Here is a 15,803-nt window from a genome sequence, read left to right as displayed (position 1 = left end):
TGGCAAGTGGATTATGACCACATTTAGCTTTATGTAAAAATAATCATGATCAGTTCACATATTTTTAAATGCTGGTAGCTTATTCTTCACTTGCCTCATTAACATATTGTTCTGAGTTCCAAGAAGAATCAGTTCATCAGTATCTTTCATGTTGTGATGTATACAGCTCTTTGGGTATGTGGCTGATGGCAATTACCACTTTCACTTTGGCACTGATATTTACGTTTCTACACATGTGAAATGTGAAATCCCTCAAATGTGAAACTTCACGGAATTCCAAGCCATCTTTTGTAGCATATACAGAGACAATTCTCCTGGTCAATGTGTTAATTGGAAAAGCAATTTTTCTTTAATAAATGTTTGTGCTCTGTACATATTAGGTCCTTAATAAGGTATGTTTGACTTGAGGTTGGCTCATTCTCTCTCTTACATATATATATATATATATATATATATATATATATATATATATATATATATATATTCTAAGTTACATAATTGTTTTTCTCTAAAACTCTGATTAAAACAGCCTATTTTCATGAAACTTGACTGTGGTCTTTAAAATAAATCTACTATTCCCTATTCTCAATGTTTCAATGTACATGTATATTACTTGATAGGGAAGGTTGTTACTAGTTATATTCTTATTACAATATTCCTCTCGTATTATGTTCTAATGAGTTTTTTTAATTAATGATAACTCTTCCTCATTAGATTAAGAACTGCTCCAGGGCAGAATCCTTTGTTCATTGCTCTTTTTTTCTTCATATTTGGCTTATTTTGGTGCTTTCCACAGAGTGGCTACTAAATAACTAATGACAGTGAAAATTAGTATGATAAATAGATACAAGTGCTGTTGACTTACAGCTTTCATTTATAATTATAATTGGTATGAGCTATTTTGCTCATATATATTTTAATATTCTATGTGTATATTTTTAAAAACATTTGTCCGGTAGACAATTATGTGTCTCCCAAAAAGTTATCTATTTTTTCAGCTATTTGGGAAAGGCTTTTCCCCCTATAATCTTAGTTCTATAAAAACATTAAATAGGGCTGAACTTAATATTTGTTTTCATAATATTGTTTTGGGATATTGATAAAGTAAACTTGAGAGATCAAATATAGAGATTTTATATAAATTTAATATTAGTACAAATAGTAATAGGTGTATCATTTGTGGTCAGTTCAATGCTGATAAAGTAATTAAGAAGAGTTTTTTATCTAAACAAATCAAATATTTCACCACACTTGCAATGTTGTTTCTATATTCATTTACTTAACAAATCCTTTTCATAGTTCAGATTAATACTACCTGAACTATGACTTACACCCTATATGTATTTACATAGTCCATACTTTATGATTTCAGAACTAATGAAGATTTAAAAATGTATATTATAAAGGAGGGTAAAATTAGGAGAAATTAAAGAAATAAAATAAGGCATTTTATTTTTTCATAATATGTTCTTACGCATGTGATTCTGAATAGAATCTTCCATTTATATAAATCCGGTGTTTTATAGAGTTGTACGTGCCTCTGAAAATGACTTTGAAATATCCTCAAGAAATCATTAGTAGCCACCTTATCTCCTGACTGTTTCTTGCTTTATTTAGACCAGATTTCCAAAAATGTTTTCCATGAAATTATAGTCCCACTGTGATAGGTGTAATTTTAAATGCCAACTTCCAGTCTTCCTGAGCAGTCAGTCTTTTAATTGCTCTCTACCTCTTGAGATACATTAGAAGATGCATGCCACTTATTAATATGTGTTAAGGGTATAATAAAATACGTATTTAATTAAGAAGAATCATTTTATAATTAGAATTTTAAACAAATTTTAACAGTACATGTTTTAAGTGTGAGAAATACAGAATTATCTTTGAGCTATATGAGATTATTTCTATTTTAAGTTCTTACTTGAAATACTTTTCATTCAATGTTTGTTATTTTTTTAGCTTGTTTGTATTTTTAGTGAAGTCTCCTAATTATAATTGTAGGCAGTTCCCATAATTATAAATAGTTTGTGTTCCCATAAGGCGTATATTGGTTATTTGGAAACTGGAAGCCATTTTTGTGATGTTTGTAGAAATGGTAATGTTTGTAGAATACCTTATAAGATAGTAGTATAGAACAAAACTGACATTAAAAAATTTTATATGGGAAAATATGTTCCAGGTTATAGCACAGAAATAGCTGTTTCTGAAGGACAGCCCTAGCTTTAAAAGAAAAAAAAAATAACCAGTTTTTTCTACATGTGATTAAAAATTTGGGCATGAAATTTAGAACTAAATCATAGATGTAAGACATACAGTCTTCAAATATATTTATTGAGCACTATGATATGCTAGCTCCTGGAAACAAGTATAAACTGGGAAGACATAGTTTCTCTCCTCTCGGGATTCCAGTGTAATAAAGGTGAGATTAAGTAAAAAGGCAATTACAATATATTGGAAATATAAAGTGAAAATTCTATAAGAAGGAAACCTAATATAGAGATGAAGTCTCAGAGAAGTATCTGTGAAGGAAGTTACATCCATGAGATCTGAAGGATGAGTTTCAGTTAGGTGAGTGGAGAATTGGAGGAGAGGGCTTCCAGGAAGAGGGAACAGAAGTTTTAAAGGATAGAATGTGAGAATTTTTGTTCCATGCACAGAAATTTCAAGTAGTTTAGTTGGTTGGAAAGGCTGGGGGAAAGGATGGCAAGAGATAAAGTTGAGAAGATAATAAAAATATATAGTATGAAAGGCTTGTAAGCCAGTTTGAGCATTTAGACTTTATCTAAGGTCGGGAGCTAGATTTTGAAGAGTTTTAAGCAAAGAATTGACTTGACCAAATTTGCATTTAGGAAGTCCACTCTGAATGCAGGTTTGGAGAAATCATTGAAAAGAGAAAAGACTGTATTCTTGGTAAAAATTAGGGTGGATTTAGGAGTGAAGATAAGCTGACATATTAAAGAAATAGAAGATAGAAGAGGCAATACTTGGGTATTGTGGGAAGATGTAAGAATAATATATTAAGAATTAAGAGTGACCCGAAGTGTTTGGCCTGAGTAACTGTGTTGATAAGGGTGCCATTTAGTGAAAGAATGCAGGAGATTGAGTAGGTTGGGAGTAAAATAATGAGTTCAGTTTTAGGTAGGTTGGGTTGTATGTGTTTTTAAGTTATTCAAATGGAATTGGTATGGGAGAATGGTAGGACGTGGGATACATGGATCTGAACCTAATGAGATCAGAATTTACATGGTCATTGAAACTATAAGAATATTTGAGATTGTGCATGAAAAGTGTATATAAATGAGGTAGCAAACTTGTAGACAGTGAACCAATTCTGACTCACAGATATGTTTTGTTTGCCCATCAGAGTATTTAAATATATTCTGAATTATTAGTTTCCAATATTTAAGAACTGGTAGAGTAGAGATAAAAATTTGGATTTCCAGCTTTTCATGAAAAAAATTCCGGATGAAACAATCCCAGTCCAGTATTCTTGCATGGCAGTCAGTAATCAACAGGAACTGACTAACGACTTTCCTTTTGTAGGTGGGTAATGTGCTATCCAGTTTGGCACAGTTCTTATTCAGCCTGTTGAACTTATTTGCATTACCTGCCTGGCTCCTGTGGGTTCTTGAATTCGTGACCATGTATAATATGGGAATACATTGCAGTCTAGGACAGAATACAAAGGAATACCAGTATTTAAGATAAAGGAAGAGAAAGTCCACAAAGAAAACTATCGAGAAGCCATTCTGGTGAATGGGAGGGAGAGAAATAAATAGGGATATTAGAAAAATTGTTTAGATGACTATCCCATGAATTTAATTTCATTGATAATTCTATCTAAAGTAATTTTTATGGGATTTATAGAATCCAGAGTACACAGTTGCTTTTTAAAGTCAATTTCTAATGGCCATAAATTTTGCAAGTAATGCTTGGTAGTTTTTGGAAATTTAATGTTAGGGAAAAAGTCAGAAAAAAATATCAAAATGTTAACAGTCATATCTAGGCAGTGAAATAATATGAGAGATTTTTCCTCTTAACTTTTGTTATCTTCTGAGTTTCAGGGTTTTTTTTTTTTACAATTAAAAGTCTCTTCTATAGTCTGAAAAAGTTATTACAAATAACCAAAGATTAATTGTAGATTTTTTTCCTGAACTTGAGTGTTTTATAGAGTCATAAGCTAAATGGAAGAGTCTTTCATATGGTCTAACTAGTGTTTCTCAAAGTGTATTTCAGTGATTCCCTCAATAGAGGATCAATGAAAAAGGATTCTATGGACCAAAATTTTGGAAAATATTGAAGATTTGCAATGGTGATTTGCATATTATGGCTCTAAGAAGTTCTGTAAAAGAACTTTAATTTAATATTATTAAATAAAAATATTTAATTTTAATTCGTTTCCCAAACTTTTTTTTTTTTTGATATGGGACAGTCTTTATGTGAAACACCTCATATATATTCACTAGTTTATCATGGAGTACACTTTGGGTATTTGTTGTTCCAATCAAACCCAAAAGACAGATAGAGTTTTTGGTTTGTTGGATACTATTAGTTACCAAAAGATAATTGAAGGACATTGTCTTTTATCAGAGGCATTTATACTGTAATAAAGCACTGCATTTATATGTGAATAATATATTACATATAAACATAAAAGAACTGCAAAAAACCCTGTAAACATTTTATGAAGCCTTTTCTTCCTGCACATATCCTAGAATGCAAATAGTAACTCTAATTTCTAATTATTCCAATGATTTACAACAATCATAATACATACTATTTATTGAGTACTATGTTTTGGCATTATGTTAGATGCTATATGTATATTTTAACCCTCACAATTATTCAGTAGGTACACTGCTATCATCTCCATTTTTAAGTGAGAAAATTTAGGATAAAGCCACTAACAAAATATCTAATAAATATGTATTTATTTTTCTGAGTTACTCTGGGGAGTCAGTATCTAGGGAACCTGGAGTTACTTAATTTGTCACTTTTGTCTGAGTCCAAAGAGTTTCTAAAATTTAAATCTTCGTTATTGTTTTGTGCAGAATATTTGATGATTTTCATGTGTGCTTAAGAAATAAATTATAAATATGTCAATATACTTATACTAGGGTTAATCTGGCACAATTAGGTCATTGAAGAAAGGATATGGAAAAATGAGCAATGATAAATCTATGTCATATCCGTTCATGTCATATTTAACCATGACATATTCATACTTAACGGTGATATCAGTTAAAGTAGGAAATATAAAAGAAACATGCCAGATATTAGAATAGAATAAATTTAAAGTCAGAGTAACAGAGCAAAGATCCCTTTAACAATATGCTCTTACACTATTATTGATTACCCTAGTTAACCCGATAAATGAGACATAACCAGTGAACTAGGTTTCCCTAGTTGCTCAGTTTTCTGTAAGATGGCTATCACTAGAAAGAGTCTATTTGTAAATAAAAGGAGCCACTGTACTTTCCTTTAGGAGCAAAATCAGAGATTTCTTGTCAAAGGAAATTTTAAATTTGGTATGTAATTTGCAGTTTGGTTGAAACAGGTTTGCAGCATCAGTCTTGTGGCTGTATAAGTAAAACTTCATTCTCAAATTTTCAGAGAACCAGATCTGGCAACAAACATATAAGCATATAAGATAATAAAGAATCCCATTGTTATGTGGATCTATGTTCTTAAACCTGATTTTTTTAAAAATAGACCTACTTTAATAGAGTTAGTAGGAGAAAGAAAAGTAGTCTTAAAGAAAAACAACCAAAGACTCAAATCAGTCTAAGCTAAACTCCAGAATATTGGGAGTGTATTCCAGTATAATCTTAATTTCTTTGTTTCAGTCTCTAACGGTAAGGTGTTTTAATGTTTTTTTTTTTTAATTACTCTTTTGAATTGATTTAACAGATCCACAAAGACTCATCCAGGTCCAGTTGTACATTTAAGTGATAGCCCAAGAGATGAAGGGAAAGTGAGTATTACAGTACCACTATTCTTGAATTTATTTTCCTTATTCTTGAATAAAGGTGTTTCTTACTATTATTTTATACCTAACATCTAGCACAGTGCATTCAGTGTAATCTAAAATTAAAATATGTTGAATGAATGAATGAGCAAATAAATGAATGAACATATTATTTACACTAATAATGGTCCCAAATTGAGTCTTTAGTTTCACCTAAAGTTGATATTTAATTCTAGAATTTTGAGGAAGGCATGTAACACATAGAACAACTTTAATTTTCAAATATTCAATGCCTGAAGTTAAAAATATTGTCAATATCATTAATCATTGGCCCCTGATATTCAGTAATGGTAATGATAAACGACCAATATTAAATAATCATAAATTAGCTAATCTTAATTTTATAAATAGGTAATAATATAGAAAATGTTCTAAGATTATGGAAATAATCCTTATTAATTTTGATTATTCATGATTTTCCTTTAATTATGAGAAACAAAGTTGATAACATGAAAATCTCTAGAGTGTCACTTTCATTATAAATATCATCTCTTCAAGTATATAATTTTTGCTAAGTACTATATAAAACACCTAAATAAATTATTTAGTATAGGTTTGGTTCTTTATTTTTAAATGATAGAAACTGAATTAGCCTAATAAATATTGAACCTGAAAGACAAGTCCCCCGATGGTAAGAGAAAGAACATTGAATTTCTTCAAATTGATTTATAAATACAGTATAATTCCAATCAGGTGTCATTAGAATTTACTTTTTTAATTGAAGTATAGTTGATTTACATTATTATATTAGTTTCAGGTGTACAACATAGTGATTAAGTATGTTTACAGATTATACTCCATTCAAAGTTATTGAAAGATGATGGCTCTAATTCCCTGTGCTATACAATATATCCCTGTTGCTTATCTATTTTATACATAGCAGTTTGTATCTCTTAATCCCATACCTCTAACTTGCCCCTCTGCCCTTCCCGCTCCCATCTGGTAATCACTAGTTTATTCTCCATATCTGTGAATCTGTTTCTGTTTTGCTATATACACTCATTTGTATTATTTTTTAGATTCCAAATGTAAATGATATATTTTTTTGTGTTTGTTTGAATAATTTCACTAAGCATAATATTCTCTAGGTCCATCCATGTTGCTGCAAATGGCAGGATTTCGTTCCTTTTTATGGCTGAATAATATTTCATTGTGCATATATGTATATATACCACATCATTTTTATCTGTTCATCTGTTCATGGGCACTTGGGTTTCTTCCATATCTTAGCTATTGTACATAACACTGCTATGAAGATTGGGGTACATGTATTTTTTTGAATTAGTGTTTTCATTTTCTTAAGATATATACCCACGAGTGGAATTGCCAGATCATATGGTTTTTCTATTTTTAGTTTTTTGAGAAACCTCCTTACTGTTTTCCATAGCAGCTACACCAATTTACATTCCCACCAACAATGTACAAGAGTTCCATTTTTTCCACATCCTCTCCAACATTTGTTATTTATGGACTTTTTTTTAATAGCTTTTTAAAAAAATTTATTTAATTTATTATTTATTTATTTTTGGCTGCTTTGGGTCTTCATTGCTGCGCGCGGGCTTTCTCTAGTCGCAGTGAGCAGGGGCTACTCTTGGTTGCAGTGCATGGGCTTCTCATTGTGGTGACTTCTCTTGTTGCAGGGCACAGGCTCTAGGCGATGGACTTCAGTAGTTGTGGTGCGTGGGCTCAGTAGTTGTGGCTCATGGGCTCAGTAGTTGTGGCTCACGGGCTCTAGAGCACAGGCTCAGTAGTTGTGGCACACGGGCCTAGTTGCTCCACTGCATGTAGGATCTTCTTGGACCAGAGCTCGAACCCGCGTCCCCTGCATTGGCAGGCAGATTCTTAACCACTGTGCCACCTGGGAAGCCCTATTTATGGACTTTTTGATGACAGCCATTCTCACAGGTGTGAGGTGATATCTCATTGTGGTTTTGATTTGCATTTCTCTGATAATTAGCAATGTCGAGCGTAATTAGCAACGTCATGTGCCTGTTGGCCATCTGTAAGTCATCTTTGGAAAAATGTCTATTCAGGTCTTCTACCCATTTTTTAATCACATTGTTTGTTTTTAAATATTGAGTTATATGAGCTGTTTATATATTTTGAATATCAGCCTCTTGTCAGCCATATCATTTACAAATATTTTCTCCCATACTGTAGGTTGTCTTTTCATTTTGTCAATGGTTTCCTTAGCTGTTCAAAAGCTTTTAAGTTTAATTAGGCCCCATTTGTTTATTTTTGCTTTGTTTCTTTTGCCTTAGGAGGCAGATCCAAAAAATATTGCTACAATTTATGTCAAGAGTGTTCTGCCTATGTTTTCTTCCAGGAGTTTTATGGTTTCAGGACTTACATTTAGGTCTTTAATCCATTTTGAATTTATTTTTGTATATGGTGTGAGGAAATGTTCTAATCTCACTGTTCTACATGTAGCTCTCCAGTTTTCCCAGAACCATTTGTTGAAGAGACTGTCTTTTCTCCATTTTATATTTTTACCTTCTTTGCCATAGATTACTTGACCATAGGTACAAGGGTTTACTTCTGGAATCTCTATTCTGTTTCATTGATGTATGTCTTTTTTTGTGACAGTACCATACTTTTTCATTACTGTAGCATTGTAGTACAATCTGAAGTCTTGGAGCATGATACCTCCAGCTTTGTTCTTTTTTCTAAAGATTGCTTTGGCAATTTAGCATCTTTTGTGATTCTATATGAATTTTAGGATATTTGTTCTAGTTCTGTGAAAAATGTCTTGGGTATTTTGATAGGGATTGCATTAAATCTGTATATTGGTTTGGGTGTATAGACATTTTAACATAATTAATTTTTCCAATTCAAGAGCACAGGATATCTGTTTCTTTGAATCGTTCTCAGTTTCCTTTATCAATGTTTTAAATTTTTCAGAGTGTAGATATTTTATCTCCTTGATTGTTTATTTCTAGGTATTCTTTTTGATGAGATTTTAAATAGGATTGTGTTTTTACTTTCTCTTTCTGATAGTTCATTGTTAGTGTATAGAAAAGCAATAGATTTCTATATATTAATCTTGTATCCTACAATTTTGTTAAATTAGTTTATTCTAACAGTTTTGGGGTGGAGACTCTAGGATTTTCTATATAAAGTATCATGTCATCTGCAAATAGTAACAGTTACTATTTCTTCCCTTCCAATTTGAATTCCTTTTAATTCTTTTTCTTGTCTGATTCCTGTGGCTAGGGCTTCTAATACTATGTTAAATAGAAATGGCAAGAGTGGGTATCCTTGTCTTATTCCTGAATTTATAGGAAAGGCTTTCAGCTTTTCACTGTTGAGTATGATGTTAGCTGTGGGTTTGTTATAAAGGGCCTTTATTATGTTGAGGATAGATCAAAAGCTAAGCCAGAAAACAAGTCTTAACAAATTTAAGAGGATGGAAATTATACCGAATTCTTTCAAACCACAACAGTATGAAAGTAGAAATCAATTACAAAGAGAAAAATGGGAAAAGAACAAACATGTGGAGACTTGACAACATGCTACCAAAAAACCAATGGGTCAATGAGTAAATCAGAAAATACCTTGAGACAAATGAAAATGGAAACACCACACTCCAAAATCAGTGGAATACACCATAGCAGTTCTAAGAGGGAAGTTTATAGTGATACAGGCTTTCATAAAGAAACAAGAAAAATCTCAAACAAACAATCTAACCTACCACCTAAAGGAATTAGAAAAAGAAAAAAAAACAAAGTCCAAAGTTAGTAGAAGGAAGGAAATAATAAAGATCAGAGAGGAAATACATAAAATAGAGATTAAAAAAACAATAAAAAGATCAGTGAAACCAAGAGCTGCTTTTTGTAAAGATAAACAAAATTGATAATCCTTTAGCCAGGCTCACCAAGAAGAAAAGAGAGATGACCCAAATAAACAAAATAAGAAATTAGAGAGGAGAAATAACAACCAATGCCACAGAGATACAAAAAAATCATGAGAGAATACTACATACAGAATAATAAGATAATAATACAACAGTTATATGCCAACAAATTGGACAACCTAGATGAAATGGACAAATTTCTAGAAACATACAAGCTACCAGGACCAAATCAAGAAGAAACATAATTTGAACAGACCAATCACTAGGAGAGAAGTTGAATTTGTAATTAAAAAAAAAGAAACCTTGCAGCAAAAAAGTCTAGGATTGGACAGCTTCATAGGAAAATTCTGACAAACATATAAAGAAGAACTTATACCTATCATTCCCAAACTATTGCAAAAAAATTGAAGAGGACAGAACTCTCCAAAAATCATTCTACTAGTCTAGCACTACCCTGATACCAAAAACCATAAAAAGACATTACAAAAAAAAGAAAATTACAAGCCAATATCTCTGATGGAAATACATGTAAAAATCCTCAACAAAATATTAGGAAACGGAATCCAACAGTGTGCAAAAAACATCACACACTATGATCAAATGGGATTTATTCCAGGAATGCAAGGACGGTTCAACATTTGCAAATCAATTGATGTGATACACAACATTAACAAAAGGAAAAATAAAAATCACATGATCATCTCAATAGACGCAGAAAAAAGCATTTGGCAAAATTCAACATCCTTTCATGAAAAAAACTCTCATCAAAGTGGGTATAGAGAATTTACTTACATTTTTAAAGAATTTACAAGCTGATTTTAAAATTCATAAGAAAAATGAAATGTTTAAGAATAGGCAAAACATTTTTTCAAAATGAATAACATTGTGATATTGGTACAGGGGAATATAAGAAGACCAATAGATCTAAACAGATATTCCAGAAATGGTTCAGGTGTTTGGGAGAATTTTGTATGTTTTGAGAAGATGTTTCAGGGTATGATAAACTATTGAATAAATGGCTTTGGCCAATTAGTATCCATTTTGAAAAAAATGTAAGAACTCTACCTTATACCATTTACAGAAGTAAATTCCAGATGGAGAAAATACACAAATGTTCAAATAGCAACCCAGAGAGTTTTAGAAGAAACAATAAGAAACAGGTTGGGACATGGAGTAGGGACCTCCTTAGGAAAGCTTTAAGGAATATGCCATAACAAGACAATCATGATAAGAGGCAGGCAACAAAGTGGGAGACAGTGTTTTCTAGATATATAGCAGACAAATAATGAATATGCAAAATATATAAAGATCTTTTGCTAAATCCTCATCTTTCATAATAGGAAATCAATAGATAATGTCTAATTAATAAATCAAGAAATGGCATTATAAATATAATTAGAAATATGAAACTAAGTCTACTAGAAAAGATGATTTTAAGAATTGAAGGTGTGGTTGCCTCTTACCTCTGAAGATAAGGGTTTGGCAGTGAGGAGGAACCAGCCTCATTAGTAATCACTAGGGAAATGCAGTATGCCCCTTGTCCCCCATTAGACTGGCAAAATATTAAAAATTAAAAATATTAATAATATCAGGTAATGGAAAAGGCATTGAAAAATGGGCATCTAGATACAGCAATCATAGGTATACATACCAGTATGGGCAATTTGTTATCAACATTTAAAACATGTTGATAGATAGAAAATCCATTTCAGATATCTATCCTACTTATATGACCAAAGGGCAAAATACTGAAAACAGCTTAAAGATCTATTAATAGAAAATTGAATAAATGAATGATGATGTATACATACTGTGGAAGGCAGTGATGATAAGGAAAGTTCTTCAAGCCACATTTTTAGAAGAAAAGATGCAGAACACTAAGTGTAGTATAAAACCACTTGAATAATGAATTTGTGTTTTTACTTATATATTCAGATTACTCAAGGAAAAAAGCCTAAAAGAAAATGCATAAATCTGGGGAGGATACTAGTGATTAGAATTGCGGAAGATTGTCAAAGTTATTCTTATTTTACTTGTGTTGTTCAAATTTTTATGAAAGAATATAATGTGTGTTAATTGTGTAATTAAAAATTAAAAGGAATGCAAAATAAATTAGTATTACAGGCAGAAGACTGTGTTTGAATTGTGGCTCCACTGCTTATTAGCATATAACCTTGAATAAATCACTTGACTTCCTGTTGATTAGTTTTTCCATCAGTAGCCTTTTGTCACATACAAATTCTTGATTTGAATGTACTCAGCCTTTTCAGTCTTTTTATTTGACTCCTGCATTTTGTTTGTTACCCAGTAGATCTTTCCCTTCCTGAGGGAAAATATAATTCTATTTTTTCTATCAGTTTTAAGGCTTTCCGTTTCACAATTCAATTTTAATCTATGTGTAATTTATTTTATGTTGGTTTGAAATAAGGGTATACTTTCATTTTTACATATAAATAATTCATTTATTGAAGAGTCATTTCAGTTTCCACTGATTTATAAGGACATCTCACTTATATATCAAGTTCCCATATTTGGGTGGGTCTTTTTCTGGATTTTTTTCTCTGTTGCATTGATATATTTATCTATTATTCTACTGAGAGCACCCTTTATAATTATAATAACTTTACAAAATATCTTGCTATTTGGTAGGTCTCCCCTTCTCCCTCTCTCATCTTGGCTTTTTATGACCATTTATTCTGCTATATGAATTTTAGGATTAGTTTATCAAGCTCTATGTAAATCCTTGTTAGGATTTTGTTTGAAACTTGGAACATATTGATGAATTTAGAGAAGATTTACATAATTAAGACATGAGTGTTCCATCTTTCCATCTTATAAACACGATATATTTACTTTGGCTTTCTTTTATGTTTTTTATATGGCTCTATAACTTGTTCACAAAAGTCATACATATCTTTTGTTACCTTAAATTTAAGTATCTTATAGATTTTATTGCTCCTATGAATTAGTTTTCTTAAAATCAGTTTCATAATTAATTGTTAGTGTATAATATATTGTTCATTTTTGTTATTTTATACTTGACTACATCACGGAATGTTGTTTTTAGTAGCTGTCTTTAGATTATCTGAAATATTTTGTGTATAAAAGCATAGCAATTGTAGACAAATTTTGTTTCATTTATATGTTGATGGAAAATTAACCAATAGTCAATTTTTGAAAGAGACGGAAAATATTATTCGAGCCAAATTGAAGATTATAACCTGGGAACAGCTTCTCAGAAAACTCTGAGAACTGTTCCACCCATTAGAGGTCAAAGCACAGTTATATAGGTTTTTGAGACAGAGGGCTATACATTTAATGATGTAGATAGTTTACACAATCCAGATCTGCAAGTACAAAGTGATGGGTCATTGTGACTCCTTACAAGATTAAAAAGGAATGTTATCTTTTAAGGAGTTGTCTAGTTGGTGCTAGGAGAATGTTGCTCTTTATCGTTGAGCAGGTATTTCTGCCGATGGGGGGGGTTTGGTCAATGCGTAATGCAGATGCACAAAGCACAGTAGAGGGGAGAGAGGAGGCCAAAGGGCAGGAAAAATTTTTGTGTTTAAATTTTCCTTGACTTGCCTTAATATATATATATATTATATATATATATTTGTTTTGTTGGATAGGAACCCAGTGTAGTGCTGAATATAAATTGTTTTAATGGGAACTTTCTTTTGTTTCTAACTGCAAAGCAAATGCCTCCAAGCTTTCAACTTTAAGATGTTTGCTGCAGGCCTTTGATTGATGAAGTTAGAAAGTTTCCACCTCTTTCCAGTATTCCAAGGGCTTTACATTATGAATGGTGTGGAATTTTATTTAATGCTTTTCTATAGTATCAAGATGTGTTTTGTACCAGTCTCAGCCTATTGATAAAGATGGTATTGACAGTGATAGTAGAAATGCCTGGGGACACTCAGTTGGGTGCATCCTCACAAATGTTAACCCTTTTGAAGCCAGTGTTGTGGCTGGAACAGCCCTTGTGATTCTTACTATGATTGCAAGACGCACCTCAGCAACAACCATCTGAAAACTTTGAAAAACATGGTTTATTACTCAAAGCTCCTGGAGAGTACATGGCATGCCTGGGGCCACACAGGGATGTCATGGTCAGGGGGAGAGGGAGAGACAGAGAGGGAGATAGGGAGGGGGAGACAGAGAGAGAGAGAGAGAGAGCACATGGACCTGGAGTTTTATTGAGATCGGGGTGGGATGCCTGTGGTTTCGCAGGTTCACTTTATTGGTGAATTTAAAACAAGAGGAGGAATTAAAGTCCAAGAAGGGAAATGCAAGCAGTCAGTCAAATGGCCAGTTTATCTAAGTCAACCAGAGCTTTCTTAAGAAAAAAAAAAGGAAACTTCCTGGGTGGGGCATCCTGGCTCTTTATCTAGTTGTGTAGCTGGCAATGGGTTTATTTCAGATGGAGGTCTTTGCAATAGATGCCTCAATAATCAAAAGCTTAGTGTCAGGCACTTACATTACAATTTAAAAAGCTAACTGTCAGGTACTTACACTACAAAATGACTATTCCTTAATTATTCGTTGAAATATGTAAATAGATTTTCTAATGTAAACATTTTTGCATTTCTGGGATAAATTCAACCTGGAAGGGGAAAACTTTCATGGAGGCTTGTTGGTGAAGTGAAAGAAGGAACAAATTACTGATGTTAAGGTTCCTGCTGAAACAAAATAGTATCATAAAATCAGAAAATAGAACCCCCTGTCCCTGAGACACCATTTGCTAAAGAAACTGCATATTAGCCTATCAAATACAGGAGGGTGCTCTTGGACTGAGAGGTGCCTGTATTGGGCATGTTACTGTGTACATCTCCTTGGATTCTCTCAGCTTTGCTTATCTCTCAAACCCTTGGCTGCTTGCTTCATCTCAGTTTTGGCAGGGTTAATCAGCTTCATGCAGTACTAGTTTTTGAAGCTGACTGGCTATACCCAGTCTTTGGCTCCTCTCTTTAATTCTGGATTTAGATAATGTGCCATACTGTAAGGCATGAGATCTGGCTTCCCTAACAGATGCCAAAGGGGTCAAATGACACAGCCCTGTTGTGAAGGGGTGTTAATTTCCCATGGAGAAAACCTTGATCAATATTATTAGACAAGACACAAGAAATAAACTCTCCCTCCCTTCCTTCCTATGGTTGGGCTATTCTGAATCATGGTTTTTCCCTGTAAGCTGTTAGAGACATCCTGTAAGCCAAGTAAATACACCTGCTAGGTTATTGGCTATGTCTCTTCTGCTTCTCCCCAAGAAATAGTGGTTAGTATGATAATGAATCATCTTTTACTTCTTTGCTTTACTTCACTTTTCCTTTATTATTGCAGCCCTGAGATTATACTTCTTAGTGAAACATTAGCACTTAGGCCTTGCCTCAGTCTATTTTCTACAGAACCCTGATTAAGACAATAGTATCAGAATTGTTCTAGATCAGGGATAGTAAACTATGGCCCATGGGACAAATCTAGTCTACTGCCTGTTTTTGTAAAGTGATTTCTTGGAACACAGCCATGCTCATGCATTAACATGTTTTTCTGTGGTTGTTTTCTTACTACAAAAGCAAAGCTGAACAGTTGTGACAGAACTAAATGCCTGCAAAGCCTAACGTATTTGCTCTCTATCCCTGCATAAAAAGTTTGTTGACCCCTGTTCTAGACTGTAGACCTTCAGGATGGGATTTTGGAGTTGGGTTGTCTCCTATCTAAAATCAAAGGACCCAGTGAAGGTGTCAAGTGAAGTATTAAAACCCTATCATGTGGTGACATCAAAATTACTCAAACATTCTCCTTTGATTAATTAGGATGAGGGGCTAATGGAAAGGCAAACAAACAGGAGATCGAATATTTGTGGTGCTTGATTCATAAAGGGCAATGATAATTATAATGATGATGGAAAAGAATAGCTTGCTT

At 32.6% G+C, this 15,803-nt stretch overlaps 1 protein-coding gene across 3 annotated transcripts in view; it reads left to right on the top strand.

The window, feature by feature from the left end:
- Positions 1–15,803, top strand: part of STXBP5L (syntaxin binding protein 5L) — a 359,862-nt gene that overhangs the window by 128,501 nt on the left and 215,558 nt on the right. For all 3 annotated transcript variants that reach the window (XM_068546656.1, XM_068546655.1, XM_068546657.1), the window contains exon 6: positions 5,911–5,974. In XM_068546656.1, the coding sequence (XP_068402757.1) occupies positions 5,911–5,974 (64 nt within the window). The remainder of the gene's footprint in view (positions 1–5,910; positions 5,975–15,803) is intronic.

The sequence above is a fragment of the Eschrichtius robustus genome, chromosome 6 (assembly GCF_028021215.1).
Source record: "Eschrichtius robustus isolate mEscRob2 chromosome 6, mEscRob2.pri, whole genome shotgun sequence".
NCBI lineage: Eukaryota > Metazoa > Chordata > Mammalia > Artiodactyla > Eschrichtiidae > Eschrichtius > Eschrichtius robustus.
The sequence above is the reverse complement of the archived record's forward strand: the minus strand, read 5'-3'. Positions and strand labels throughout refer to the sequence as shown.